General features: G+C 35.5%; 4 protein-coding genes and 1 long non-coding RNA gene across 8 annotated transcripts; 1 reads left to right on the top strand and 4 right to left on the bottom strand.

The window, feature by feature from the left end:
• On the bottom strand, nucleotides 92-3,247 carry LOC18596203 (omega-amidase, chloroplastic). Its single transcript, XM_007024532.2, has 10 exons — nucleotides 3,129-3,247; nucleotides 2,874-2,990; nucleotides 2,537-2,758; nucleotides 2,364-2,457; nucleotides 1,474-1,548; nucleotides 1,322-1,400; nucleotides 936-951; nucleotides 770-850; nucleotides 601-683; nucleotides 92-508 (listed from the first exon to the last, which is right to left on the bottom strand). The coding sequence occupies exons 1-10, from the start codon at nucleotides 3,210-3,212 to the stop codon at nucleotides 442-444; spliced, it is 918 nt and encodes a 305-aa protein (XP_007024594.2). The 5' UTR covers nucleotides 3,213-3,247; the 3' UTR covers nucleotides 92-441.
• LOC18596204 (developmentally-regulated G-protein 1) lies at nucleotides 3,640-8,992 on the bottom strand. The gene is made up of 12 exons (XM_007024533.2): nucleotides 8,767-8,992; nucleotides 8,114-8,208; nucleotides 7,874-7,941; nucleotides 7,342-7,418; nucleotides 6,802-6,982; nucleotides 6,414-6,470; nucleotides 5,574-5,648; nucleotides 5,209-5,328; nucleotides 4,935-5,105; nucleotides 4,487-4,600; nucleotides 4,194-4,364; nucleotides 3,640-4,041 (listed from the first exon to the last, which is right to left on the bottom strand). Exons 2-12 carry the CDS (start codon nucleotides 8,181-8,183, stop codon nucleotides 3,946-3,948), a joined length of 1,200 nt encoding a protein of 399 aa, XP_007024595.2. The 5' UTR covers nucleotides 8,184-8,208; nucleotides 8,767-8,992; the 3' UTR covers nucleotides 3,640-3,945.
• On the bottom strand, nucleotides 9,217-16,155 carry LOC18596205. Of its 2 annotated transcripts, none has more exons than XM_018123330.1 (9): nucleotides 15,853-16,155; nucleotides 15,095-15,257; nucleotides 13,968-14,139; nucleotides 13,275-13,333; nucleotides 11,468-12,451; nucleotides 11,104-11,241; nucleotides 10,049-10,324; nucleotides 9,857-9,913; nucleotides 9,217-9,660 (listed from the first exon to the last, which is right to left on the bottom strand). In XM_018123330.1, exons 2-9 carry the CDS (start codon nucleotides 15,221-15,223, stop codon nucleotides 9,496-9,498), a joined length of 1,980 nt encoding a protein of 659 aa, XP_017978819.1. In that variant the 5' UTR covers nucleotides 15,224-15,257; nucleotides 15,853-16,155; the 3' UTR covers nucleotides 9,217-9,495. The 2 variants fall into 2 exon arrangements, with proteins under 2 accessions (XP_017978819.1, XP_007024601.2); XM_007024539.2 differs by having other exon boundaries at nucleotides 11,468-12,283; nucleotides 15,853-16,153.
• LOC108662617 lies at nucleotides 17,171-18,547 on the bottom strand. Of its 2 annotated transcripts, none has more exons than XR_001928555.1 (2): nucleotides 18,367-18,547; nucleotides 17,171-17,766 (listed from the first exon to the last, which is right to left on the bottom strand). It is a non-coding gene; the product is annotated as an uncharacterized LOC108662617 (long non-coding RNA). The 2 variants fall into 2 exon arrangements; XR_001928554.1 differs by having other exon boundaries at nucleotides 17,171-17,871.
• Nucleotides 18,624-21,926, top strand: LOC18596206. Of its 2 annotated transcripts, XM_007024540.2 has the most exons (9): nucleotides 18,624-18,870; nucleotides 18,958-19,044; nucleotides 19,127-19,182; nucleotides 19,275-19,370; nucleotides 19,497-19,574; nucleotides 20,103-20,165; nucleotides 20,260-20,433; nucleotides 20,954-21,049; nucleotides 21,599-21,926. In XM_007024540.2, the coding sequence occupies exons 1-9, from the start codon at nucleotides 18,690-18,692 to the stop codon at nucleotides 21,680-21,682; spliced, it is 915 nt and encodes a 304-aa protein (XP_007024602.2). In that variant the 5' UTR covers nucleotides 18,624-18,689; the 3' UTR covers nucleotides 21,683-21,926. The 2 variants fall into 2 exon arrangements, with proteins under 2 accessions (XP_007024602.2, XP_017979258.1); XM_018123769.1 differs by having other exon boundaries at nucleotides 18,624-19,044.

Genomic DNA, 25,144 nt, shown 5'->3' on the forward strand with positions numbered 1-25,144 from the left:
TACTTTTCAACGTTTCAAGTAGGAAGAATAATAAGACAAATCGATGCCTAAATGGGTTAGTAGTACAAGTCACACACAAAGACACCAAATCTACCTTGAATTCTATCTTCACTTTAACATATGAATATTTCCAACAAAAATATCATTTGAACAACCACAAGACCAAACGGCTAATTTTAAGTGTCTAATTTCTCAGAAGAGGAAATTACCAGTACATTACGTCATATTTCATGATTTGATGGAATACTATAACAGTTGGCGTATCTTAATAACAGTAGCTATCAAATGGGGTTTATGATCCTCATTCCTTGCAGATAGTGCCATCAACACTGAAATTATTCGTGCAAAACCAGGCTCCAACCAATGATCCTGTGGGGAATATTTGCTATTATAAGTGCTGTTCCCAAAAGACCCAATGCACCGATGACATTTTCAAGGCCTTCAATGGTCCATTTCAATAAACCGATAAATATCTGCTCGTCTTTGTTTCTCCAGTGGAAGGCTCTCTCTGCAAGGGAACGGTTCAAAAAGCTTTACAAGATAGGGAACTTGATATAAATTATTACTAGTTTGTAAGTTTAGAATTAGCTAGCATTTCACCTGGTACGTTGGATTTCAGAATAATCAATCTCTGCAACCACAACTGTCTCTTCATGTTCTGAGGTTGCAATTATCTCTCCAAACTGGTCAGCAGACATAAGCAATTAGTGATCCAGTCGTTGCTCTCAGATGAAACAAGAAGTAACCAATTTTACAAACTTCCCCATACCGGTGATACAAGAGTAGAATGTCCCCATATTGCATAGCAACCAGCAGAATCTCGAGAGGGTGAACAAGTGGCAACAAATAACTACCACCAGAGCAGAATAAAGGTTGTAAAGGAACTTTACTTATGGAAATGCACAGAATTACTGCAAAGAAAAGCTTGATGATACCTGGTTGTCAGCTGCCCTGAAATTTTGAAGTGAATAAAATTTGTTAATTGATGGCAGCACATGAACAATACAGTGTACCTTATAATACTTTTTTTTGGGCTAATTTTTATCTGTTAAAGTTGAATAACCTTGATTTAACAATTGATCTGGTTCAAGTCTAATATCCTTGATCCCCTGGTGTAGGCTTGTAGTCATGTGTTACATTTTTGGGAAACGGGATGAACTTGAATTATTAGACCTTTGCAGGAGAAAGGTTATAAGACAGAAGTCCCTTTTTATTACATAACTCTTATTATATATTGAACAGAGCGAATAATCTTGTCGTAACTGACACGATGGAAATAGAACTTGCTGCCTCCGGTAACAAGTAGAGATAGTATTCTTACCTTGCTCGCTGTACAAGTTCCCACAGCAAGTCACCAGTACTCATGTTGAATGCCCCGGGATAGCATATAATATGTGCCCCTGGAATTTGCACCTCATTTTAGTAAAGTACACTAAGAAAACTTAATGGTATCCCAGCAGTAATACAGAAAACCTTTTGCTCTGTAAAGCATGGCAAGCTCTGGAAAGCGCATATCATGACAAATTCCAATTCCAATTCGGCCAATGTCTGCATTTAAGAGTCACTTGTCAGTTGCTTTGCTTGCAGAAAGTCAGATGCAGACTATAAAATAAAGAAATTATCAACACATTATAGCTTCATGATTTTTTTTTTTTGAAAAGTAATAGAATTTCATTTACCAAGGTAACAGCAGTTACACTCATGACCTGTACATTTATCAAAATTGTCTCCTGATTATACAAAAACCAGATCAAGGAGCCAATCTATTTTCTTTTGCTTAGGATTTCTAAAGAAAACATTCTCTAAAACTGACACCCTGCACTATCAAGGCACCCCTGCTCATTCAAGCACTGATAAACATCGACATCTGAGCAGAAATCAAGACCAAAAACAGAATCGCAAAAACCTTTGTACAAATTCAGCAAGCTCGGGCAAACACAGAACAAAAATATCAGCTTAACACATACTTCCCCTGTCACATTCTAGCTTCATGATACCCCAAATTTAATGATTAAATGAATCAAGCCTCCTGTATTCTTTTCTTTGTTGAATTTATATGGTGTAAGCATTAGAAAGTAGTTTAATCCAGCAACGTCAATAACTCATGATCCAAGTTCGTGCATAAATAAAATCAAAAGACATATTGGATGCAACAATCTCTACCAGACTCTCTCTCCGCATTCCACCTTTAAAACTAATAATTTGGTAGAACTGAACTGTCAGTACTTGAGCCAAGCTGATTCAGTGCAATTTATCTTGCCAAGCATGTGATTTGTCAAAGCAGAAAGAAAGATTGCCAAATTTTCGATCAGACTATCCCGTTAGCCTTAAAAAAACCGTTGGTTTTGAAGAGCTAACTATACCTGTGTCCACAATCGTAGGCTCATCTCCGGCAGCAAAGGAGTCAGATTCCTTGAATGAAATATCTCCTGGGACATCAATATCAAACAGATGAATCTGCAAAAAGTGACAATTATTATTTGCTATCTGTCTTAATTAGTGTTCAAATTACATGTTGCTAGTAGGTTTTGCCTACCTTCCTATGCTTAGCCTTGAGCTTTCCATCTGGTCCAAAAACACAGCAAGTATTATACAGCCGGCCATTGCACCATTCTGGAATAGACCCACCAACAATTGTGATTCCATAGCACGAAGCAACCTCTGATAACACTGAAAAGGAGGGCGAGGAATCTCCATTTTCAAAATCCTCAGCATACTTAGCAAAGTCATCAGCCGAGTAAGGGCAGTTCCACATTTCCTATTGCAAACAAGTAAAGGAACATGCATGAATCCAGACTTTTAAGTTCTAACCAGTATCTTTAATTGTTCAACTTACATTTCCTAGATTAATTAACATAAACAATCAAACTCACGGGTAAAACGACAAGCCTTGCACCTTGCTGAGCAGCAACTTTGATCAAATTGTGGGCACGGATTAGATTCTGATTCTTGTCTGAACTAACAGTCAACTGGCAAAGCCCAACTTTAAACTGCCCAAATAGTCAAAGATTGCATTGATAACTTAGTCTAACATATGTTTGCAATTATATTGATATCTAAAAATTGATTGAACCATTTTTCTTCGAGAAAGATCGAATCAAGAGATGAAGATAGTGGAATAATCAAACCTTGGAAATAGTGGGAACTTCCATCGTATTCAAGGAAGCACAAGCTGAAGTTTGATGCTGTTGACCTTGTATGTAAGTAGGCATGCACAGTTGGTCTTATTTTACCACCAAAAGAAAAGACAGAACAAGGGTAAGTGCTTTAAGTCATAACTCAGTTACCTCGGGGGTGACGCCCCGTGTCTAGAGGCTAAGAGTCTAGGTTTTAGGAAGTCGGTGGAGTTAATAAATTAAAAAGCCAATTTTAAATAAATAATTTTGATTGCCAAGATAAGGTTTTAGCATGATCACCAAGATAAGTGTTGCTGTACTTGATATGTAATAATATTCTTGGGATGGTATTGGTTTAACAATATAGCAACGTGTTGTGAAGTTTGCAACCCCAACTTAATGGGTTACATTGCCTTGGAGGTTTGCAATTGTTTATAAATCCAAGTGCTGATCTTCCAACTTTGTTTCTACATTTTTCAAGGAGTACACAGAAAAGCGACTCCAAAATTGTCAAATAAATGGATATCATAACTGGAAGAGGAATATTCATATTGGTTGAGAGGTAATCATAATGCATCAAGGAAATGACATTTCCAGAGTGCGGGGATCATAGTGTCAACGATCAAAATTTGCAATCACATATATATTGAAATACAGCTGGTAATGGTAATAGAATTAACAAAAAAAACAAAAGAGGAGGGAGGAATGGAATAGAGAACAAATCAACTCGATAATACTGCTTGACAAAATTACTCATAATACAACAAAAGGATGACTCTGGTACTTGCAGCCTACAACTTTTTTTCCAGAGTAGGGAATATGGGCATGGTTAGGTCTTCAAGGGAGCCTTTTTCTCTCTATCAGATATTCGAGCTGGAGCAGTTGAATGTGATTTGAAGCGGCCTCTCCCTCCTTCCTCTTTTTCCTGGAATATCCAAATCCCTTTTTCTTCAATTTACTTTTCAATAACAATTACATAAACAGCCAAGCAAGTTCTTGGATTGTTGGAAAACCAGTATTAAGAAGCCATGCAGAATGAACTAGATTACCATGAAATGAGTTCACAGATTCAAATACCTTTTTCTTTACAATCTGAACAACATCTTCATCCTGCAGAGACTGCGAAAGACCACAATGTTGAGGGTAGTGCCTTGCACTTGTGCCCCAGACTAGAACATATTTGACATCCTTTAGCAAATTCCTATGTATGTGATTACAGAAGTCTTCAACTGTACAGCCACCTCTATCCTATCTCATACAAAGAAAAATGGATTAAGAGAAAGGAACAAACAGTAGGAGAACTTCCTGCCTAGATGTAACAGCATATACCATATAGAGTAAATGCAATGATAAGAAGATATGTGGCATACAGCAGAGAGAACAACAGGATCAGAGAAATCAGGTTGCTGGCCTTGTGGTTTTGTATATACTCTCACAAGTCCCATCTCTTCCCACATCTTTGAAAGTAGTCTATCTAAGTTCAGCTGCATAAGGAACAAGCATATAGGTCAACATTTTTCTCAAACCACATGCACCAAATATAAAACTGATAAGCAATATTTTTCTCCAACTACTTCCGTCTAGAATTGTGTTCTTGATGTATAATCGATAGCATGTTGGTGTTCATTTTCCAGAAAAATGTAGTAAACATCAGATCTCATAAAATACATGATTACTAATGACTAGCCAAAAGCTAATAAATGAGATAACACGCCAACAGTTTCTGAACATGGAAGTAGAAGATACGAGTTGCATTTTTAAACCAACAGTATACTCCCAACTGCCATTCACATTTAAACCAAGGATAGAAGAACATGCCTTCAAGTTGCAGGTTATGACAACAGAATTTGGCTGCCGGGCTAACTTATCCACATCATCAATACCAATCACATCTATCTTGTTGTAAACATATACACACTTAATGTATTTGCGGTTTCCTTCAATGACATCTATAAGATCATCCACTGTGGCATCCTCACGAAAGAGCACCTAAAAAGAACCCATCAGGAATACCTCAGTATAACAAAACACCATTTGTAAGAACGACTGAATTCAATCAAATGTGAAATTTAATCAGTACAAGACTGCATACCTCTGCATTGTGAATTTTATATTCATGTAGAATCTGATAACAAAGTTTCTCATCCACATGAGTTAAAGGCAAAGTGCTGTTAAAAGAGATGCCTCCAGTTTTTTTCTTTTTGAAATATATCTGCAAATGAAATAAAGAAATCCAAAATGAAGCAGACCAGAGCAATACATACTGTAAGATATTGGAAAAAATAACTCATTAGAATTTCCATATAATTTGAACTAGTCAATGCTAAACCATTTGTAATGTGAAAATTATTCTTTTTTCTTTTGCCAAACAACAATACAATACTTTAAAACCTGATGCACATAATATATTATTAACAATATGAATGCCACATAGACAACTGTGAGGGATAAACTTACTTGAGGTGGTCTCTTGTTCAAACGCAAACCCACAGCTTCCAGTTCCTTGGTTAATATCTGGCGATGACCCTCACTCTGAGGTTTCAGAAGCAGATTACAGACACAAGAGAAGAGTCGATAAAAACTGGGGAAATTACAACAGCAAAATAACATAACTCCTAAAAGTTTTATGGTAAAGGAAGCCAACAACAATGAATGTTCAGGATTCAGGAAACAGACACAAGTAGTGACAACACTGACAAACTATAGTAAAAAATAAATGTAACATTAAAACGACTTGTGCGTCTGTCAACAGTTTAAACCACTTGTAGAAACTAGAAAGCTTGAAGTATGCACAACTACAACAGCATGGGTTGAAGCCTAGTTAGAGAAAAATGGGAGAGTGAAATCAGCATTAAAAACAAGAGAAAAAGAAAGAATGATTCTGGACAATTAATGATTTCTGGAGAACTTCAAACCTCTTCCAACAACAATCCAGAAGAAAGAGTGCACATCATGACAAGCAAACACATGGAGGTATTGGGAAGGTTCCAATCAACAAAAACTATTTTGCATCTTACAATTACACAATCTTAGATGTGCAATACCAGCCAGCATGTTTTGTCGTAAATTAAAGGAAAAGGAGAGAGCCTAATTTCCTTCCATGCTTATCAACTATTGCTTCTAAATTTTTCCAACCAAGCCTTACACTAACATCAGAATTCAGAACAGTATTAAACATTGCTCTATTAAATTCCTACGTAACACTATCATTTTAAAGCATCCTATGAAAAATTTTACCATATTAAGCAAAACCACCAGTAACACAACAAAAACTAGCATTACGATATAGATACTTACTTTAGAGGCATCAAGAACCATCAGCACAAGATCTGACGACTTCGCAACAGCGATAACCTGAGAAATGAGAGATCCATAAATTTATCGAATCAGAAAACTACTCAACCAAACTGACATAAGAATGGATAGAACATATCATAGAATGGAACATTAAGTAAAAAAAAACAGACATAACATTATTTTTTTCTTAGTAGGAATTTTGAATGTAGGTCATATACCACCCCCGCCAACTTCAACATAATACCTTCCAAAAAGCATGTTAATCATTCTATCCAACAACATTCAATAAAAATTTTACCAGGATTTCCCCCATTTGACAATGATAGTTTATATACCAAGAGATGACAACATGCATCACCAGGGAAAACTAGAAGCTGCAAATTATTACCTGCCTCCCACGTCCCTTGCCTTCAGAAGCACCTTCAATAATTCCAGGAAGATCAAGCAGCTGAATCTTAGTATCATTGTAATGAATGATACCAGGAATGCAAGTAAGCGTTGTGAACTCATAAGATGCAGCTTCTGAATGAGTTCCTGTTAACATTGTTAAAAGGGTTGATTTCCCCACACTGCAGTCGCAATACAATGCAATAGTTAGCTTCCTCTCAAAAGCACATATGTCCACAGAGGGTACAAATGCATGTCAGCAAATATACATGTGCACAAATGCATGTTCGTACTAAACTGCAAGCACAATATGTATTTTCCTACATATTCGCACAAATAGATTGAGCAAGCAGGCTAGAGAGGGATGGCAGAATAAGTGTACTGGCAGTAATTGAGTAATATCATCACTAGATTTATCTTAAGTGTGATAAATCAAAATCATCTTACTACAATACAGGACTTCTACTTTTTTCAATGCAAAAACTCTTAATTTCTTTATAAAAAATTAAGACACATGCAATCAAGAGATAAAGGTACAGACCTTGGAAATCCTATTAGTGCAACGCGTCCATGACCAAATTTTGTAACTTCAAAACCTTCTCCACCTCCGCTAGAACCCTGATTCACAAATTCAAAAAGAATTTTCAAAAAATGACAAAGAGGAAGAAAATTGCATGGAAAATGTAAAAAAAAAAAAAACTAGTGCAATCTATAATAGATTACCAGCCAGTCAAACAGACAGGTTAATTAAACAAAACTCTTAAAATAATTAAACATCTAGCCACACAAGAAGAAAAATTAACTCATTTGAGCAGTTAGATATGGATAAAGCTGTAGTCAAAAAGAGACCATCCCACCTAGAAAGTGGAAAATCAAAAAAAATTAAAATAATAGGAAACTAAAAGCCCATTATAAGATTTACGAAGTGTTAAAAAGATGTAAAGATGTAAAATTATCAGCATGAACAAGTACATTAAAATGTGGCAACGTAGAATTCAGAGAAAAATTAAACATGCATTCATGATATGCAAAAATTTCAGAATCCATTCATATTAGATAAGAAACATTCATACTTTTGGTGGCTCTAGTAATTGTGTCCTCAGCTTTGCAATCTTTGCCTTCAGCTGACCAAGATGGTACTCTGCATATTCAGTGAAAAGATAAAAAAACATTAATTAACCCAGTCAATGTTTTCAATAGGATTAATAATTATCAAATACCAAAAAATAAAAATGGCCTTGAAGTGAAGGGAAAAGAAGCATCAGTTCATGTATTAAAAGTACATATGCATGTCAAGACATACAAATATATACCTGTGGCCTTATTTTTCTGGGTTCGAGCCATCTCGGCTTCAATTTCTTTAATCCTCTCAATAATCCCCATTTTTTCCTGATTTCAAGTGCTACCACTAGAAATAAGAAACACGGGCACAGGGTTAGCTTCTAAAAGATGCAATTATAGATGTATATAAAATATAAAAATGCAAAAAGAGGTAAATCCTACATGATCGTGCAAAAGCCATTACATATTCAAAGACAAGCCACACTTTGACGAGAACCCAATTATACCACTAGACGAAAGAAGCATTATTTGGGATAAAACTCAATGCATGCCGCGTTTGGATGATGAGAAGTGATGGGAACAGGGAGTAAAAAAACCTTTGTGAATGTTTAAGTAATTCGATTCCTCTTCCTTTACTTCAATCACTCAATAAGTACATAAAATAAATCATGAAAGAAAAATTGATAATATCCGATAAAAACAAATGGGTATTGGAAATAGTTGCCAAAAAGCAAAACGAATTTAGAAACGAAAATTATATATATCCGATAAAAGGAAAATTATATATATCCGATAAAAGGAAAATTATTATATATATATATATAAGTGATAGTAACTTCATAAATGTACAGAATCGATTGCAAGAAAGAAATAAAGAGAGAGAAATTTGCTATGAATAACTCACCGGAACGGAGTGAAAGGCGATCTCCAGAGCAGAAAAGAGGAAGAGAGAGAGAAGAAGGGAGCAAGTAGAACCGGATACTGGTAGGGCTCAGAAGTCCCGAAGAAAAAAAAATGATGGGACTTACTTTTGAAAGCCCAATTATGGTACGAAGCACATTGTTTTTTGGGTTTAGACCGGTCAGGCCCCTTAAAGCAGGGCCTGATCAATCAGTTATGCAGTGAGACTATTTACGAATGACGAGTTCGAAGATGGTTCATACATTATAGCTGTTATCATAGTCAGTCTGTTTTACTTAGAGCTGAAAAGGGGGTAAAGATTAGGACAGAGATTGGGGGAAAATACTTAAAACACCCCCTAGAGTCGAATCTGAATTTTTTTCTTCTCGGTGAAAGGACTCGTCCCAATCAGTTTAGTCATTGCACACTTGCAGCATTCAAAGTCGTTAACTCATTCCCTGAAACCTAGCAACAACCAACAGCAGCAAAGGACCCCTGGTCGATCTTCAGCCATTTGGTACATGCAGTTTTCAATTCCATAAGTTGTATTGAAAGGCCATTCTGGTTCAAGAACCAAGAATGCCTAGTTAGCACAGCATATGTTAAACAAACTCCACATCTACCCATCCATCCCAAAATCATCAATTTTACGAAAAACACTTCTGCTAGATAGTATAGAGAATTAGAGCATCTTATTTCTAGTTTAGACAACTAAAATCTATTATTTACAATGTTACAAGTATCCTGATCTTGTTTCATTTACACTTCTGCCACCACATGCAGCCAGCTTGCTCGCACTAAGATTTGGTGGAACCTGTGACTGTATCTCAGCAAGCTCTCTCACACGTAACAAAATTGGTGCAGGAATGGGCATCGAAGGATGTTTCCGTGAATTTACCTACATTATTAACCACAATGAAACCATAAATGTCTCCCCTTTCAAGAGAGGATGCAATAAAAACATGCAGAGAAGCTATTCTGTATTGGAGGATGTGAGAGAGGATGATTATGATTCGGCTGCAATTTGTTGTACCATTATTATTCAGTAACACCATTGAGCAAGAAAAAATTAGAAACAAAACTTGATATCTCACCCCTTTGTCCACAGGTGTCTGGGCAAAGCTTGCTTTCAGCAGATTCCTCCATTTGTCCTGAAAAATAACATTTATCAGAAAAAAAAAATATTTTTCCCAGTCATAATCCAATTTTTTTTATTAAATCATTATGGCAAAATTTTATTCCTTTCAGAATCATTTATTTTCTGACTACAATACCCATATGCATACCTTAAGATCAACAGAGGTTCTATATGAATAGGATGCAAAGGCAAGCCTTTTGATCTCAGACCATCTGCCAGCTCCATACTTAGCAACACCGTCAACTAGCTTCATGACCTCCGAGAGAGTCCAGGCTCGATGATGTTTCCTTCTAGTTCCACCCTTTGCTGTTGGTACAGTAACAACATTATCATCTGAACTATCTCCAGATAGATTTACATGTTTTAGCCCCATGTGTTGCCCCAGCTCAGCTGCTGGCTTCTCTTTCTTTGGTTCAGCTACAACCTGTTCATAGAAACAGAACAGCAAATAAGCAAATACAGTCCACTTACAATCAGCTAAAAAGTACAGACTTAACATAATATTATTTCAAATAGCAATTCTTACTATGTCATATTCCACAAGGATGTGAAAAATGAACAACAGCACTTCTACTACTATGAAAATAGCAATCATCATTCCTGCCACTCTTGAGTTACTGTCTAGTATTACACTTGCTATTCACCTTCAAAACTCTAAAATTTGCCAGGTATCAGGCACTCCTACATAAAAAGCTAAAGACGCAAAACAAATGCTTTTCTGCTCTCTCCTCATGTACCTCTCCTACGGATACTATCTAACACTGATAGTGATGGACACATATACTCCCATCTCAGTACTTTCAAGCCCAAATAGAGACTGTTTAAGACTTCATGAGTATTATTTTTGCATGTTACCATCACAAAAGCAATGGACACAGAATAGAGACCACAAAAGATTAAGAGCTCTAGGCCTCAAAAGGAAGGAGACCACCCTGGCAACAGAAATTAAAAAACAAAAAATAAAAAGAAATTGACTACAGACAGACAAGCTAGCAGTTTGGCCACAATCTATTTAGCCATAAATATGAAAGATCAGTTTTATAGATAATATACGTGCACCTTTGTTGCCAAGCATGAAGTGTCTTTTTTATTTCTCTTTTTTTCTTTGGTCAGAAAAGGATGTGGGTTAATTTATAGGCTTATAGCTTGTCTCTAAACAGGAAAAACATAGTTCACATCATAGATATCATTTGCTCTTTTTACCTGTTGCAGAGTTTGCTCAGGAGTAGATCTGGCTTCCAAAACTTTGTTCCCACTACCATTGTCCATTTGAGAACTGTGTACATCAAGACCCTTCTTTACAAACGTTGTTGTCATGCCCATGCCACTGGGATGGAATTTCTGCAGAAGGCAATTCAAGTTGCATCAGTACCATAACCTCAACTGTCCACAAGATACCACTAAGAAATACGAGATAGATTCCTAATAAAGCATGAGTAAACACACTACTCCAGAAAATATTGGTCAAAGCAAGAAGTAACAGAACATTCAATTCACAGAACTAGATATTCAAAGCCAAACTAATATTGCTGAGATCGATAAGAATTATTTTATCTTTTTCACATACCAAAAGAGCCATAACATTCTTCCTTGGCCGGCTTCTTCGAACCCGATAAACACATGGAACCTGAATCCCAGATCCTCCAAGGGAATCCAACCTCGTGATAATAGTTCTCCCATCCAAGGAGCCATTTCTAGCAGGTCTAGCATGAGATTTTAAAGCCATGGGTCTAATCCCTATATTTTTAGCTGAAGGAATTAACCTGCCACTGTACTCTTTGGACTCTTCTTTAGAAAGTTCTTCAATATATCTCCTTGTTGGCTTCCGAACTCTCTTTGCAGCTCTCTGCTCCGCAGCGAGATCTTCACTATAAGTGTTTTCATGGCTGTTACTTCCCAATCTCATCCCAGAAGTTGTTTGATGCTCATCTATTTGACTACTAAGGCTATTAAGCAAATCTTCATGGTTTTCAACTCCAACTACTGGGTGGTCTTCGCTAGTAGCCCCATCCACATTGTTACAACTATCTTCTTTAACCTTTTTCACCAATTTATTGTCTTTGATTACAAAAGTTGTAGTAGAAACATCACAAGAATTAGTCAATCCCATGGCAATCCTTCTTTTAAGCCACTGCTTGTCCTTGACAGTAGTGTCTCGCCCAAATGTTGCCTTAAAAACTTCATGAAGTTCTTTAATTGATAAATTATCCAAGCATATTTCCCCCTTCAACTTGGAAAAATCAGGTTTTGAACTAATACAGCCTGCAGAAGTTGATGATCCACCTTCTATCAGCTCATCTAGAGGTTTTGAGCGCTCCCCAACACTCCCAGATTGGGTAACATGATTGTCACTCATGCATTGTGTCCCAGAGAGGACCGTTTCCTGCAAAGGAATTTGAGATTGGAGCTTCTGATCAATACCAAGCAATTTATCATGCTGTTCAGAACAGTGGCTGTCTACATTCATATAAGCAGAAGAATGATCAGGAGATCGACATGATAAGCGGAGCCTCTCTTCGTGTTTGACCTTGTGCAACATTTCCTCGATGTACTATAGGAGATATTAAGACCAAAAGGGATCCAAGACAATTAATAACACAATAAATACTTTAGGTTCAAACCATGTGCTTGTATATGTACAAGCAGGGGAAAGAAAAAACAATGAAAGAACAAAACCACAGAGAGAAAAGAACCTAAAAAAATTATGCAGAATATGAATTTAAAGAAGGAAAGAGTAGAGTAGAAATCATCCCCCCACACCAAAAAAATATGGTTAGTATTGTTTTCTTTAAATAAGAATTGTCAGGTAGGAAGTGCACACCCATGCAAATTAGCTAGCATGTAGTTGCTAAATCAACATTAAATTTTGAAAGAGATTCTTATATGTGACATGAGTATATGTAAGTTCTTTATCCCCTATCTCAGCTGACTTGATTTAAATATAACAGCAAGAAAACTAAAAATAGGTTCGATTTCTTCACCTTTTTCACAAAAAAGAAGAAAACAACCGATAGTTCACGGGACGATGAAGAACAAAAAATAATGGAGAAATGTTAGCATGGATGTAACTTAAACAAGTAGACAGTCATCCTCACCAGACACAAGTTCTGCGAATTCCAAGAAGATAGTTTCCACTAAAACTGGAGTAAAATTGCCAAAAATTAAGAATTAAGGCCCTCCTAGAGTGTCAAAACCCATATAAGTAAATATCAACATAAACACCAAACTCAAAAATAAAGCTTGACAAAGTGTCTTCAAGAGAAAAGTCAGAGAAGATCAAGCCCTAAGCAATGTGTTAGATGCAAACATGAAAAGCATCCACTAATCCATTTAAAGAAACTTAAAAATCCAAGGGCAGTGAAAGCTGGAAATACCTCAAGGCGTGCACTTAACTTTTCAGCATCAGCTTCTGTGTTCTCAGATTGTGACAAACCTGATACATATTAAACATTCAGAAAGGTTAAGATATATAAAAATATCACAACACAATAAGGACATGACAATGATCATCCCATGAGATAAAGTAGACATGGCAAGACCAGGATGCAACATTAGAAATCAATAATTTGAACAAAGCTACCCACTGCATCTTCAAATACAAAGCTAGATTTTCAAGTAAGCCTTTTCCGAAACTGTATTGCTCAAGTTTTAATGCCTAGATGACAATTTTATGGATCTAATTGTTGTCTGCTTTTAGTTTAGCCATTTCCATGAGCTTTGCTTTCCTCTAAGGAGTGTCTCTTGTACAAGTCTTCACTACTCAGACTATACCTAATTGATATTTGGCACATTTTAATTGATTGATGTATATCAAGGAAAGGTGTAACGTGCATATGTAAAAGTTGATAAAAATGGAAATATCTAGGAAACGGAACAGAAATACACAAGAAGCATGCAAACCAATCAGTCCAGACCACCTGAGCAGATAAAAACAAAATTAAAATCACAAGCGCAGTAAATTAAGAAAGCCCAATTCTGCGGTTACACTCAGCGGGCGATACACTTTCTTATCCTATTCTAGTAGGTGTTTAAAATGTTTCATGATATAGTTACTAAGAAAACTGTACCTTCTGAACTTTCCAACTGAATGCCAGAGGATGACACTTCATTAGAAGTGCAACCTAAAGCCTGCCCAGTGTCTGCAACAATATGGATTTCACGCTTCTCATTTTCCAGCAAACCCTCAACCTCCATAAGTTCATCATCTGTTGCGGGCACTAATCTCCCATCCCCCTCAACCTATATGGCATAATTCAATTTAAGATTGCAAATAAGAATAAATCAAACCTGAGGCTACATGTGCGCATTTTTGCATAGAATTAAACTAGGAAGTTAGAAATTATTATTGATTCACCACTGATCACCTATTATGTGTCAATAAATAAAAGCTCTTGTGTTTCCACACTTTTGGCAAAACTTAAGCAGTTGTGTGTCTGTGCTGAGTGAAGCCCACTATGTGTTGTTAACATTTTGAAAATCACCAAAAGGGGCTAAAATTTTTCAAAAGATATATTCCTCCTCATTCCGATATGTAAAAGCATCACTCCTTATTAAACAAACTTGGTAACCAAGCACACTTCAAGAAAGAGATTGAAGCTAATCAAGGCAGGCCAAATCCTTCCCTGACTTTAACTAGTTTTACTAAGCAAAGCTCAAACCTGATTAACAGCTAAAGAACAAAAATGAACATTACATTCCAAAATATGGTATTACCTTTCTAGAAACTATAGATTCTACGCCGATCATAAATAGATTTAACTTTTAAACAATATTTTGATATGACCACATCGTTTTTAACTGAATCCAACCTCCACTCCAGGTGATCTAACCTTGTAATTCAACCAAAATTTAAATATTTCTTTAGATTACAGTCATGTTATTGTTTTCTAAATGAAATGGTGGTGTACATTAACCACATCAATTTGTCTTACTCAAACCAGCTAATTTGGCCCACACCTAGAACCAAAAGACATGTTCTGTAGAAAACCCTATACTTCAAAAGACTTTTAGAATCTTTTATCTGACACACAGTCAAATGACCTCCTCACTAATTCTTTACATTAATGTAGCTCAAATTTTAAACTAAAGCAAATCTGAGTCAACATTCTTTCACCAAAGACAGGTGAAGAAGGCAAAAGTTCCTCACATATCAGTAGAATAGAACAATTAGAATAACATATATTGAAAGAGGTACCCGAACAAGCTTGTAAACAACCGGATCAGCAACATGCTTTGGTGAAGATAAGGCAGAGTTATTTTTCTCAAGGCCGGTCTCTTCAAATTTCCCTTCATTACTCCCCTCAACTAAAACCACTGTTTCCATGGAAAATCCACGACATGCAGCTCAAATACAAAAACTGGAAAACAAAACCAAAAAATAGCCAAGTGGATAGACACATCAATTCGCTTTTCCATCTCAACAAGAAAAACTTTATTCATGCACAGGAACACAAGAAAACAAAGAAAAAAGAATTCAAATTTTTGCACTTGCAATATTAATACAATGATTCATTCTGTCATTTAAATTATACTCGCTCAACAATCAAATAACCTAATTTCTTGAGTTTAGTACTAAATTCACTCAAAATAGTCCCAATTTTAACACACGCCTAGAACATTACAATCTAATCCAATATCTTTCAAAGTAAAACGTAATTAAACCCAACAACTACATTAAAATTGCTACTTTTATTCAAAATTAACTTTAAAAGCTCCTTTCATGCACCAAAATTCCCATATTCCATGAATTGAAACCCTAATTCTCAAATTCTAACAACCTACCTAAAATAAGCTCGTTTTCTAACAAGTTATATTTCCATACATAAACGAAGAAAAAGAAATAACACAAAAACTTCACATATTTCTACAAATAATCAAATAAATTGCATTTCAACTTGAAAGAAAGGGAAATGAATGAAATTTTAAAGAAAAAATTGAAGGATTTTCACTCACCATAGGACTGTGATTGCTGACCGAGTTGACTCAGTCCCTCCAGACGATAACCAAAACAAAAAAGAACTGAAAAGCGACCGATTTCGAAGGAGTTAGAAGTGTGAAAACTGAGCTGATAAAACGAATTAAGGAAATGAGAGAGAAACTTGGCGATAAGATAAGGATTTTTTTTTTTTTTGAGTACTAAACTCGTGCGTTTTTTCTTTTCTTTTTATCAAGCGAGTGAGTGCCTTCTTTCTTGGCTCGCTTTTACAGTACGCTGTGTTTACTGTCATACAGTTCCGGATTCCAAATTTTCTGTCAATTGTATTTTATAAAATGGCGTAGAGTCCGGGATAGTTTTCGGGGAGGCCATTGCCTTTTTATGTACAGTTTGCAGGATACTTTTTGTTCGGTTCGCTTCACAAGCGTTTTCTGCTTTTCTTTCTTCTTTATTTATTTGTTTAAAACAAAGAAAAAAAAAACGTTTTAGATTGTATGGGCGTTGGGATCTTTATTAGAAAGCGATCGGTGTTAAAATAAAGTAATAATTTCCTTTTTTGAAAAATAATTTAAAATTGGTATTGTTTTAGTAAATAATTAAGACTATTTTATTTTCATGTGTTGGCACTATTTTATATTTTATTTCTCATAACCCTTTCAAAAGTTCTAATATGAAACTTTGACTTTCGGTATCTGAAACTTTGCAGCTTTTATTATTATATATATATATATATATATATATAAAAGCTAAAAACTGAAAACAGTTTTCTGATGAACACAGTTTGTTACTTTAATTTTTTTTTTTAATGTAAATGCATAAAGGCCAAAGCAATTTCTTGTGGAGTTTGTTCTCTTCCTGCCCAAGAAAGGTTTGATGTTGGGGAAAACTAAGTGAGGTCGCCATGGGAAGCCCACATCGAACCCAACAAGCGTCTCCATAAAGTCCCATCTCATTCCACCTGCGTTCAGCCCAATATTTGTCAGGTTTCATATCTGTGTTCTGCTGTGAGTGCGAAGGTTTTTGGTTTCATGGCCTTTGGATTCCATTTCAACGCTCAACAGTTAAAACTGGTTTGAATTCAAGCTGCCTGACAATAATGCTGGAGTCTAGAACGTCGGGAACGTCGGGGCTTTGGCTGCAACTGCAACTGGAGGTCGTGATGGTTTCGAAAATGAACAAAGAAAGGCACCGTAAAATTGTCATTATTTGCAGCTTGGGTGGATCTCATTTCTTTACAAAACAATTGTCACTAGCTTGCTAATGTACGCAGTTGGTTCAGCTAAGGAGCCAAAAAAGGGCACTTATAGATCAAAACAGGATAGGTACAACATAAAATGAAACTCCAAATTCTTCAAGTAAACATTTCAATCAAAGAACTTTAATTATTGAACAAAAGACCGACAGTACACTCTTTACATCTATTCATCGAGCAATGCCACTATAACTTGAGGGGCCGGCCTCAACACCCTTTCGGATTCTAGAGGAAAATACCACCATCCTGCATCTATGTTTCCTTTGTCCTCGCTAACCTAAAAAAACCTACAACTTAAGCTGCTGCTAACCCCTATGTGAGTCACATGGGGCAATCTTCTTCCCCCTTGAGCAGGTGGACGATGATATAATCTGGTAGCAATGTAGTAGGTACTTGCTTACTCTTGGGATCCCATCATCCCAATAATCAAGTATATATGATCTTCACCGAGATACCAAGAACACCCTACAAAGATAACATAAGAAATAAAGTAAGAAACCAATTAAAAGAAAAGCAATATAAAAAGTTGTAAAATTGAACAAAACGTTCATTGAAGAAAAGAGCAAAACTGGTCCTTATATTAACAGGAAGACGACGACCAGATGAAATCGTGCAACCATCCTCAAGAGTTCATGCTTCAAGGACGCTGGGTCCTAAGTTAATTTCCTCTTACAATAACCTGCATCATGTTACAGAAGAAGAAGTTCTTTTCAAGAAGGCATAATAAGAGCAGTAAGGCCAAGTGATGAATTCAATGTCTGTTCATACCTCATATTCCTTTGCCCTACTCTCCATAATAAATCCAAGGACAAGAACAGAAAACAGGTCATTCAAAAAAGATACTACTATAAATAACATGCCCTAAATTTCTAAGGTTCCAATTGAAAACTTCAATATGACATGCTCGCTTCTTACTTCTTTTAGAAATGTTTTGCACTAATATCATATTCATGTGCCTTTATTTACTAATATGCGTGTACGTACGCGCCTGTATAAAGAAAGACAAAGAGATAATGAAGGTGTAGGAGTTCCCGAACTCCAAGAACTTGAATGAGTAGTTCAGAGAGACTAACAAAACTCCAATTTCATATAAGCATCATTGAGGATCCTCTTAACCCACCATTATTGGGAAAGGGAGGAGTAATTCCGATGCTAACGAGGAAAGAAACTACTAAAATTCCACTTACAGCAACATTTCGTCAAGCATAAATTAATATGTGGGGAAATTCCCTGGGAACTACTAACATTATAAACATGGGTTTAAGTTCAAACTTTTTACCTTTCATTTTAGCTGGTCTGGGTGGCCTAGATGATGGATCAAAGAAGAGCAGATGGCCGGATAAACAACCCCTAGAAAATGGAAGTCTGAAAAAAGTTATGATACTTTTATTGGGGAAAATCGGACGGCAAGAATCTCGATTCGAGAATCCAACGCTTCTGATTAAAATCAGGTCATGTGGGGTCTTATGTAAAAAGTTTGGCCCCACCAGGGGTAGATAAGGAATTTCAGCAGTCGACGGGTAAAAGTTATCCGTAGTCGCGGGAAGGGAAACGGTTGGACAAGGAAGAAAAAAAAAAACCAGACAGAAACGATCAAGGAAAATGGCGGGTAACCTGTCTTACTCAACTCTCCTTAGCCAAACTTATCTACTTTTCCCTTCCCACAATCCTAGGAGAACCCTGAATTCTTCTTTCTTCGTAAACATCGAGAAGCCAGCTCTTACTCATTGCTCCGCCAAGAAGAAAATCGGATTTGTGGATCAAATCCTCGATTATATTGAAGGTTTAGTGTTTCTTTGTTTTCCTATGTGCTTAGATTGGATAACACTTCTACAATTTTGTTTTTTTGTGTGGTTGCATTGGTTTATAGGGGGTCCCAAGTTAAGGAAATGGTATGGGGCACCTGAACTATTACCAAAAGATGGATCGGTTGTCGACGAGGAGGAGGATTATCCAGGTAAGTTGTTATTGGAACCTGGAAAGGTTTTAGTTGTAAGAGAAAGAATTTGATGATGAACTATATTCTCTCGAATTTCCAGAGGATGAAGTCAGGGATGCAGTTTTAGTAACAGATGGGGATAGTGACATTGGGCAGGTATTAAGTTTCCTTCCATATATTTCTTATAGCCTTTTAAGTACTTCCCGACGGTTGATGCATTTTGAGCTTGTTGTAACTATTTTATGTAGATGGTGATATTATCGTTGATTGTCAAACGAACTCGAGTGAAAGCAATTGTGAAGGACAAGCGTACAGCTAGTGAAGCCTTTGGAACTTATGTTCAAGTGAGTTGATAAGGATATACTTCAGTGAACTTGCTCCATATATGATTCCTGTCAGTTTATTTTCTTAACGATGGTATCTTGTGTTTCTTTTTTATCTTATGGAATGTTTTTCTGTTGTTTCGGCAGTCAATTTCTGGAGATACAAGTAACAAGATATTTGTAAAGAAAGCTCTTCGAGGAGTTCGTGCAATCATATGCCCAAATGTATGTGCATCTCTGATCCTGACCAATACATTGCTCCTAATCAAAATATTGGTGTATTAATAGCCAGTTTCTCCATTCTTTCCAGTAGTATGCTGAAAGCTACATAGGCATTAGTATTACTAGTCTGAAGACAGGAGAACGGAGTGGTCTGAATTGAATAGGTACTAATTTTTAATTAGACAGAGAGACAGGGCGAACCTAAATGGGTGGTAAACTTGCAGATTGCGCATACTTGTGTGCATGACTCCATTCAGAAAATTGTAGGCAAATATAGTCATTCTTGTTGCTAAGTTCCAAATTTAGCTTCCCACTTAGTGCTTTCCTGCATGATGTATTCAAAAGAAATTTAAAGAGAATTAAAATCTTTCCTATCATTTCCCAAAGGAAATCAAAACGAATTATTACAAACTCTTTTTGACAGTGTACATCATGCATCCATTTTACCATTTATAATATGCTTCGAAGCATTGCTATTGGTGCTCCCCTTGCCATCAGCATTTACTAAATTTCCTTTTTCTTGTCTTGCAGGAAGGTTTCCTATCTAGTGTTGAGAGCTTGAAAGGTGTTGAACATATAGTTCTCTTATCTCAGGTACTCCCTCTCCCCCCCCTGCCCCTTTATCCTGAGGCAAGACAAAAGGCTCTAGACAATGTTTATACACTATTGTGTTTTACAAAGGTTGCAGTTGTCTATTTATAGAGCTAGCAGTGGCATTCAAGCTCTCATGACAAACAATTCAAGAAAATGGGCTGAGAAAGATGAATCAGTGCTGATGGCTTCAGGAATTCCATACACCATAATTAGAGCAGGAATGTTACAAAATACTCCTGGAGCAACACAAGGTTTCAACTTTGAAGAGGTAGTTTCATTAGTCTTTGAATAGACCGAGCATGCTACATTATGGTACCCCGTTAGTCTTCTTCTTGCTGTTAACTCGAAATTGGAGCAAGATATACAGCAGTAGTCAGTGACTGGAAAAGCATGGCCTTTTGTTTCACTCCTCGTGCATATTCACAATGTTGACTACATATTGAAGCCCTTTTTCCTTTGTAACTAGTTCCGGGAAGAAGTCAATCTAAGAAACTTAGACAATCCAAATCGAAACTATTTAATGTAATATTTTATGGCATCTGGATTTAACTCTTATTACGGACCATAAAAGGAAAAGCAAAGTAAAGAACCTTTAGAAGGTTTCTCAGATGCTCTTTGTCAATCACTTACTGTTTTGTTCCTTGATTCTTTGAAATCAGCAAAACTGGAATAAATCTGTTTGATAAATTGGAGAGCATATATAGAAATGTTATAAACAGAACCTCTTTCCATTGTAATACACTCAGACAAAAAGCACTAACAGTTCCTATGAACGCTATCATTTACAGGGTCGTGCAGCAAATGGAAATCTTAGCATGGAGGATGGTGCATCTATATGTGTGGAAGCACTTGAAGTTGTCCCGCAAACAAGATTCACATTTGAGGTCCGTGAATAAGCATGTCTACATCTACTAAGGGAAAAAAAAATAAAACCCTAAAATATATAGTCATTCACTGAATAGTTCATGCCACTGCTACTTGTAGTCAAAATTCTGGGACAACTCTGTCATATCTGTCATTCTTTTATATCAGGAATCAAAGGTAGACTAGTTTGGACTATCTATCTTGGTATTTTAGACTAGGGCAATTAGTGCTCTCAAATTTATTCGTTGTCGTTCAACTACAAGCTGCATTTTCAAATGCAGAGATTCCAGCTTGATTTTCTCAAGTACTTGAGTTATAAATTCCTTCAAAAAAAAAAAAACAAAACAAAAACGATTTACTCATTGCAATGAAAAGGTAGTCATCAACAAAATGATGTCTGAATTGAAGTGGGAACAAAGAATATCTGTACAACGTGTAGTGGAACTGTTCAAAAGGCAATGGAACAAAACATTCTTATTTTAAACCACCTTTTTCTTATTTATTTTCTCTTTGCCATTTGCCCTTTTCTTTCCATCCTTCTGTTTCGATCATTTTCTGTGCGAACACAGGTCGTCAATGGAGGAGAGAAGGTTTTGGATTGGAAAGAGTGTTTGACTAGATTAATGGAGAAAGCAGAGCAGCAGCTGCCATGATCATACTCGAGCAAAACAGAAAGTGAACCCCATTTGTTTGTTTTGAAACCTTGTGCTCAGTAAGTTGGATAGTAAATTTGTTTGTCCTGCATTTGGACTTCAAAAGTTTACATTGAGGTTGGTCTACTGCAATTCTTGCGTTGTATTTTCTTACTAGTATGAATGCTGATTTTGAGGGCAAACTGAAAGATTTGACCTGAAGCAGCTATGATGAAGCTCACAGCAGGTTACATGTTCAACATCATATTTTCCATTTTTTTTATTAATACAATTTTTAGCTTGAAAATAAAAACATAAATGAAAGTAATGTGACTTAATGTTCATCATTGCTTTTAGAAAATCAAATTCGAGACCTTTTAATTAAAAATATTATATTTAATGATTAAAATATCATTATTTTAAAAACTATCGTAACTTTTGTTTATCGTTATGTTAAGACAACTTTGAATCTTTATTATAATATTAAAAAGCGTCAAATAATTCACATAATTCAAGCAAAAAAGATATATAAAGATCTCATGAGAATGTTTTTGGATTAGATACTCCATATGCGAGACTTGGCTGTATGATTAAAAATGCCATTGAAGAACAATGGTTAGTTGCTTAGTTGTAGGAAACAAGAATCGCAAGCAAGATGCTGGAGTGCAATGGACATGATTTGGGCTTCAGTGTGATCACAATAATGCTTAAATGCCCATAGAAATTTTCTTAGTGTTGTAACAATTTTGGGTCAAAGTTGGGGTGAGCATCTTTTGCTTGAATACATAATTTATAAAGATCTCCTTCTTATTCTTCTTCTTCTTCTTCTTCTTCTTCCCACCATCTCCATTAATATATAATTTAATTACATTCAAGAACAGAAATCCTCTTTTGTGTAATAAATCTATTATATATTGATTCTAAGGGTATTCTGACAGTATTTTAGTTTTTTTTAATCTCAAAAAGAAAACCAATGGAAAAAGGAAAGAAGAGAACAAAATGAAAAAAGGGGAAGAAAACAACATAAAAAAGAAAGAAAACAATTTGAAAAAAGGGCAACAAAACAAAATAAAAAGAAAAAGGTGTTGGTTTTTGTAGCTTTTCTAATTCTTTATTCTCCAAATCTATTTTTTTATTTTCTTTTGAAATATCTTCAAATAAAAATAACATGATTTAGAATAACTTAAGAAAATTTATTAAGCATGTATATTTAGTCAATGGATTGGGGTTCTTTTAATTGATCAAAATCATTTTGAGCTCTTTTGGGAAAACAAAAGGAGAATAATAGGGAAAAATGTTTCATTTTCACTTCTTTTATGTTTCCTTCATTTTAGATAATTTCTTTTAAATAATATAATTTACAAAAAATTTTAAGAAAAATGTCAAATAGTAAACTTTGATGAACAAATTTGTATCTTTTAAAATTAAACAAAAAACATATGTTTTGAGCTTTACATGATTTTTTTAGATGGACCCTTTGCTTTGTAATGTTCCCTTGTTTCCTCTATTCCTTTTTTTTTTATCCTTTTTCCTAAATATTTTCAAATAAATACTTTTAAAAATTATGATTTAAAATTATTTTTGGAAAAAAAATGTTTACAAGCATACATATTTTTGGATTTTTAATGTGACTAAAATGTTTTAAAATTTTGGTAAAAGAAAGAAAGAGAGAAAAGAGGTAGAAAAAAAATGAAAAAAAAAAGTATGAAACCTTTTTATCATTATATTTGTTTTCTCTTTGTTTAAATAATTTGTAAAAAAATAATCAAACATAAAAAAATTTTCAATTGATAAACTTTAAAATAACAGAAATAAATATATAGTCGTACATGTAAAAGAATATTAAAAAAATAAATTAGAACAATAATTACTTAAATGTAATAGATGAAATTGAACTTGACGACAACGATAGATGATCAGCTAATTAATAAATGAAAGGAAAAAAAAAAAAATTGGAAGAGAAGGGAAGTATGGAAGGATAGTTGGAGTACGGACACAATCTTACATTCTTTATTGTCTGATTCCTCCACTTCATGTGGAGAGCATGCCCAGCCTTTTTAAAACCAAAAATCTTCAAGTCTTCTCTCTCCACTCCCCATCCTTTTGAAAAGCCCTTTAGATTCCCCAGATTTGCGTCATTGCCTTTTCCATTTCCACATTGCAGAGAAGAAAAAGGAAAAAAAAAAGAAAAAAAAAGAAGTGTGTTATCTTTGGAATATTTATTCACGTTATTTCTGTTTTAGCATAAGATTGACTTTGATAAGGGGACCCCATTGATTTTAAGTCCACAAAAGAGTTTCTGCTGCAGGTGAATCCTATGCAGAACTAATACTTGAATTTCATAGTTAGTTGATTGATATGTTGTTGAGGTCAGCTAAATGAATCCTTTTTTTTCTCAGCCATAACAACAGTGTCAAATGAATTTCCTAATGCACTACAATCCAAGGCATGTCATTCCTCGCAATTCACAAACGTGATTCACACTGAGAGGCGAAGAATTTGCAATTGGGCTTTTCCAGTATCAAGTGTAAGCAATGATTTAAATAAGGTTTGATCAGAAATGGCAGCCAACAAGGTTGAGAATAAGTACCCATAGGGTGTAGGGAATACTAGCCTGAGCCTGACAGATGGTGCTAATCAGCCTAATCTTTTGTTTTTTTAATATGGTTCCAGGTGTATTAATTTATTGTTCAGAATGCAGGAAAGTTATCTTATGTTATAAAAATGAGAAAAGAAGGAAAGCAGCAAAGTTTAATATATCTGTGATCCACTAGCTACAAACACCTTTTAAAATTGATTAATCAAAGGCTGAAGGCATCATTGTTATGCCAATCCAGATGAAGAAAGTGCAAGGAGCTAATAAAGAATAGCTAGTAGTAGTAGATTATCTATTCTGATCACATGTATCAGACAGTGCTGTCTGATTTTGTCCTAGCTGTCACAGAGCATAATCGATGTCCAAGTTTGATGGTCAAAACCTAACTGATCTAATCTTTAATGATCACCTTAAACAAAAGCATATGCAATCTGCTTTAGTATGAGATATTGAAACTGGTGGAACTTCCTGCAGCTGCCAGAAAAGGTTTTCACATTTGCCTTGATTGATTGGCTGGACAATGGATGTGAGGTCAATTATATTTATATGGGTAGAAAAAGCTGTCAGGAAGGACAAAGCTCTAGCAAATATCCGAGGATAAAACTTAAAAGTCTTTTAACCATAGAACAGAAATGGGGTTATCTCCTTTGTTTTGATTTACAAAAGATTTCACATCACTTGAGCTGTTAAGAATAATTGGAGTAACACCCATGTCTACAATGTTCACATAAAATTTTTTGGATAGGCAACTTGTTTCCCACTTTCTTTCTTTGTGTTTTTTGGGTGACAGGCAGCAGTGTTCAAAATTTAAACAAGAAACTAGCTATTCACGGCAAAACATTCACATGGGGTCCTCCACCCAAATCTAGAAAAGTGATAAGTGGCTC

Source organism: Theobroma cacao, chromosome 6 (genome assembly GCF_000208745.1).
Source record: "Theobroma cacao cultivar B97-61/B2 chromosome 6, Criollo_cocoa_genome_V2, whole genome shotgun sequence".
NCBI classification, from domain to species: domain Eukaryota; kingdom Viridiplantae; phylum Streptophyta; class Magnoliopsida; order Malvales; family Malvaceae; genus Theobroma; species Theobroma cacao.

Excerpts from the sequence above, each read along its gene's own strand:
- LOC18596203 (XM_007024532.2), bottom strand. The coding sequence starts at position 3,212 with ATGCCTACTTACATACAAGGTCAACAGCATCAAACTTCAGCTTGTGCT. Across the intron at positions 1,549-2,363 it reads GCCTACGATTGTGGACACAG|ACATTGGCCGAATTGGAATT; the intron begins GTATAGTTAGCT and ends TCTTAAATGCAG. Across the intron at positions 509-600 it reads TCTGAAATCCAACGTACCAG|AGAGAGCCTTCCACTGGAGA; the intron begins GTGAAATGCTAG and ends GTTCCCTTGCAG.
- LOC18596205 (XM_018123330.1), bottom strand. The coding sequence starts at position 15,223 with ATGGAAACAGTGGTTTTAGTTGAGGGGAGTAATGAAGGGAAATTTGAA. Across the intron at positions 10,325-11,103 it reads CTGAGCAAACTCTGCAACAG|GTTGTAGCTGAACCAAAGAA; the intron begins GTAAAAAGAGCA and ends TTCTATGAACAG. Across the intron at positions 9,661-9,856 it reads AGACACCTGTGGACAAAGGG|GTAAATTCACGGAAACATCC; the intron begins GTGAGATATCAA and ends TTAATAATGTAG.
- LOC18596204 (XM_007024533.2), bottom strand. The coding sequence starts at position 8,183 with ATGGGGATTATTGAGAGGATTAAAGAAATTGAAGCCGAGATGGCTCGA. Across the intron at positions 7,942-8,113 it reads CCAGAAAAATAAGGCCACAG|AGTACCATCTTGGTCAGCTG; the intron begins GTATATATTTGT and ends CTGAATATGCAG. Across the intron at positions 5,329-5,573 it reads TGAACAAGAGACCACCTCAA|ATATATTTCAAAAAGAAAAA; the intron begins GTAAGTTTATCC and ends TTTCATTTGCAG.
- LOC18596206 (XM_018123769.1), top strand. The coding sequence starts at position 18,690 with ATGGCGGGTAACCTGTCTTACTCAACTCTCCTTAGCCAAACTTATCTA. Across the intron at positions 20,166-20,259 it reads ATATAGTTCTCTTATCTCAG|TTGTCTATTTATAGAGCTAG; the intron begins GTACTCCCTCTC and ends CAAAGGTTGCAG. Across the intron at positions 21,050-21,598 it reads AAACAAGATTCACATTTGAG|GTCGTCAATGGAGGAGAGAA; the intron begins GTCCGTGAATAA and ends GTGCGAACACAG.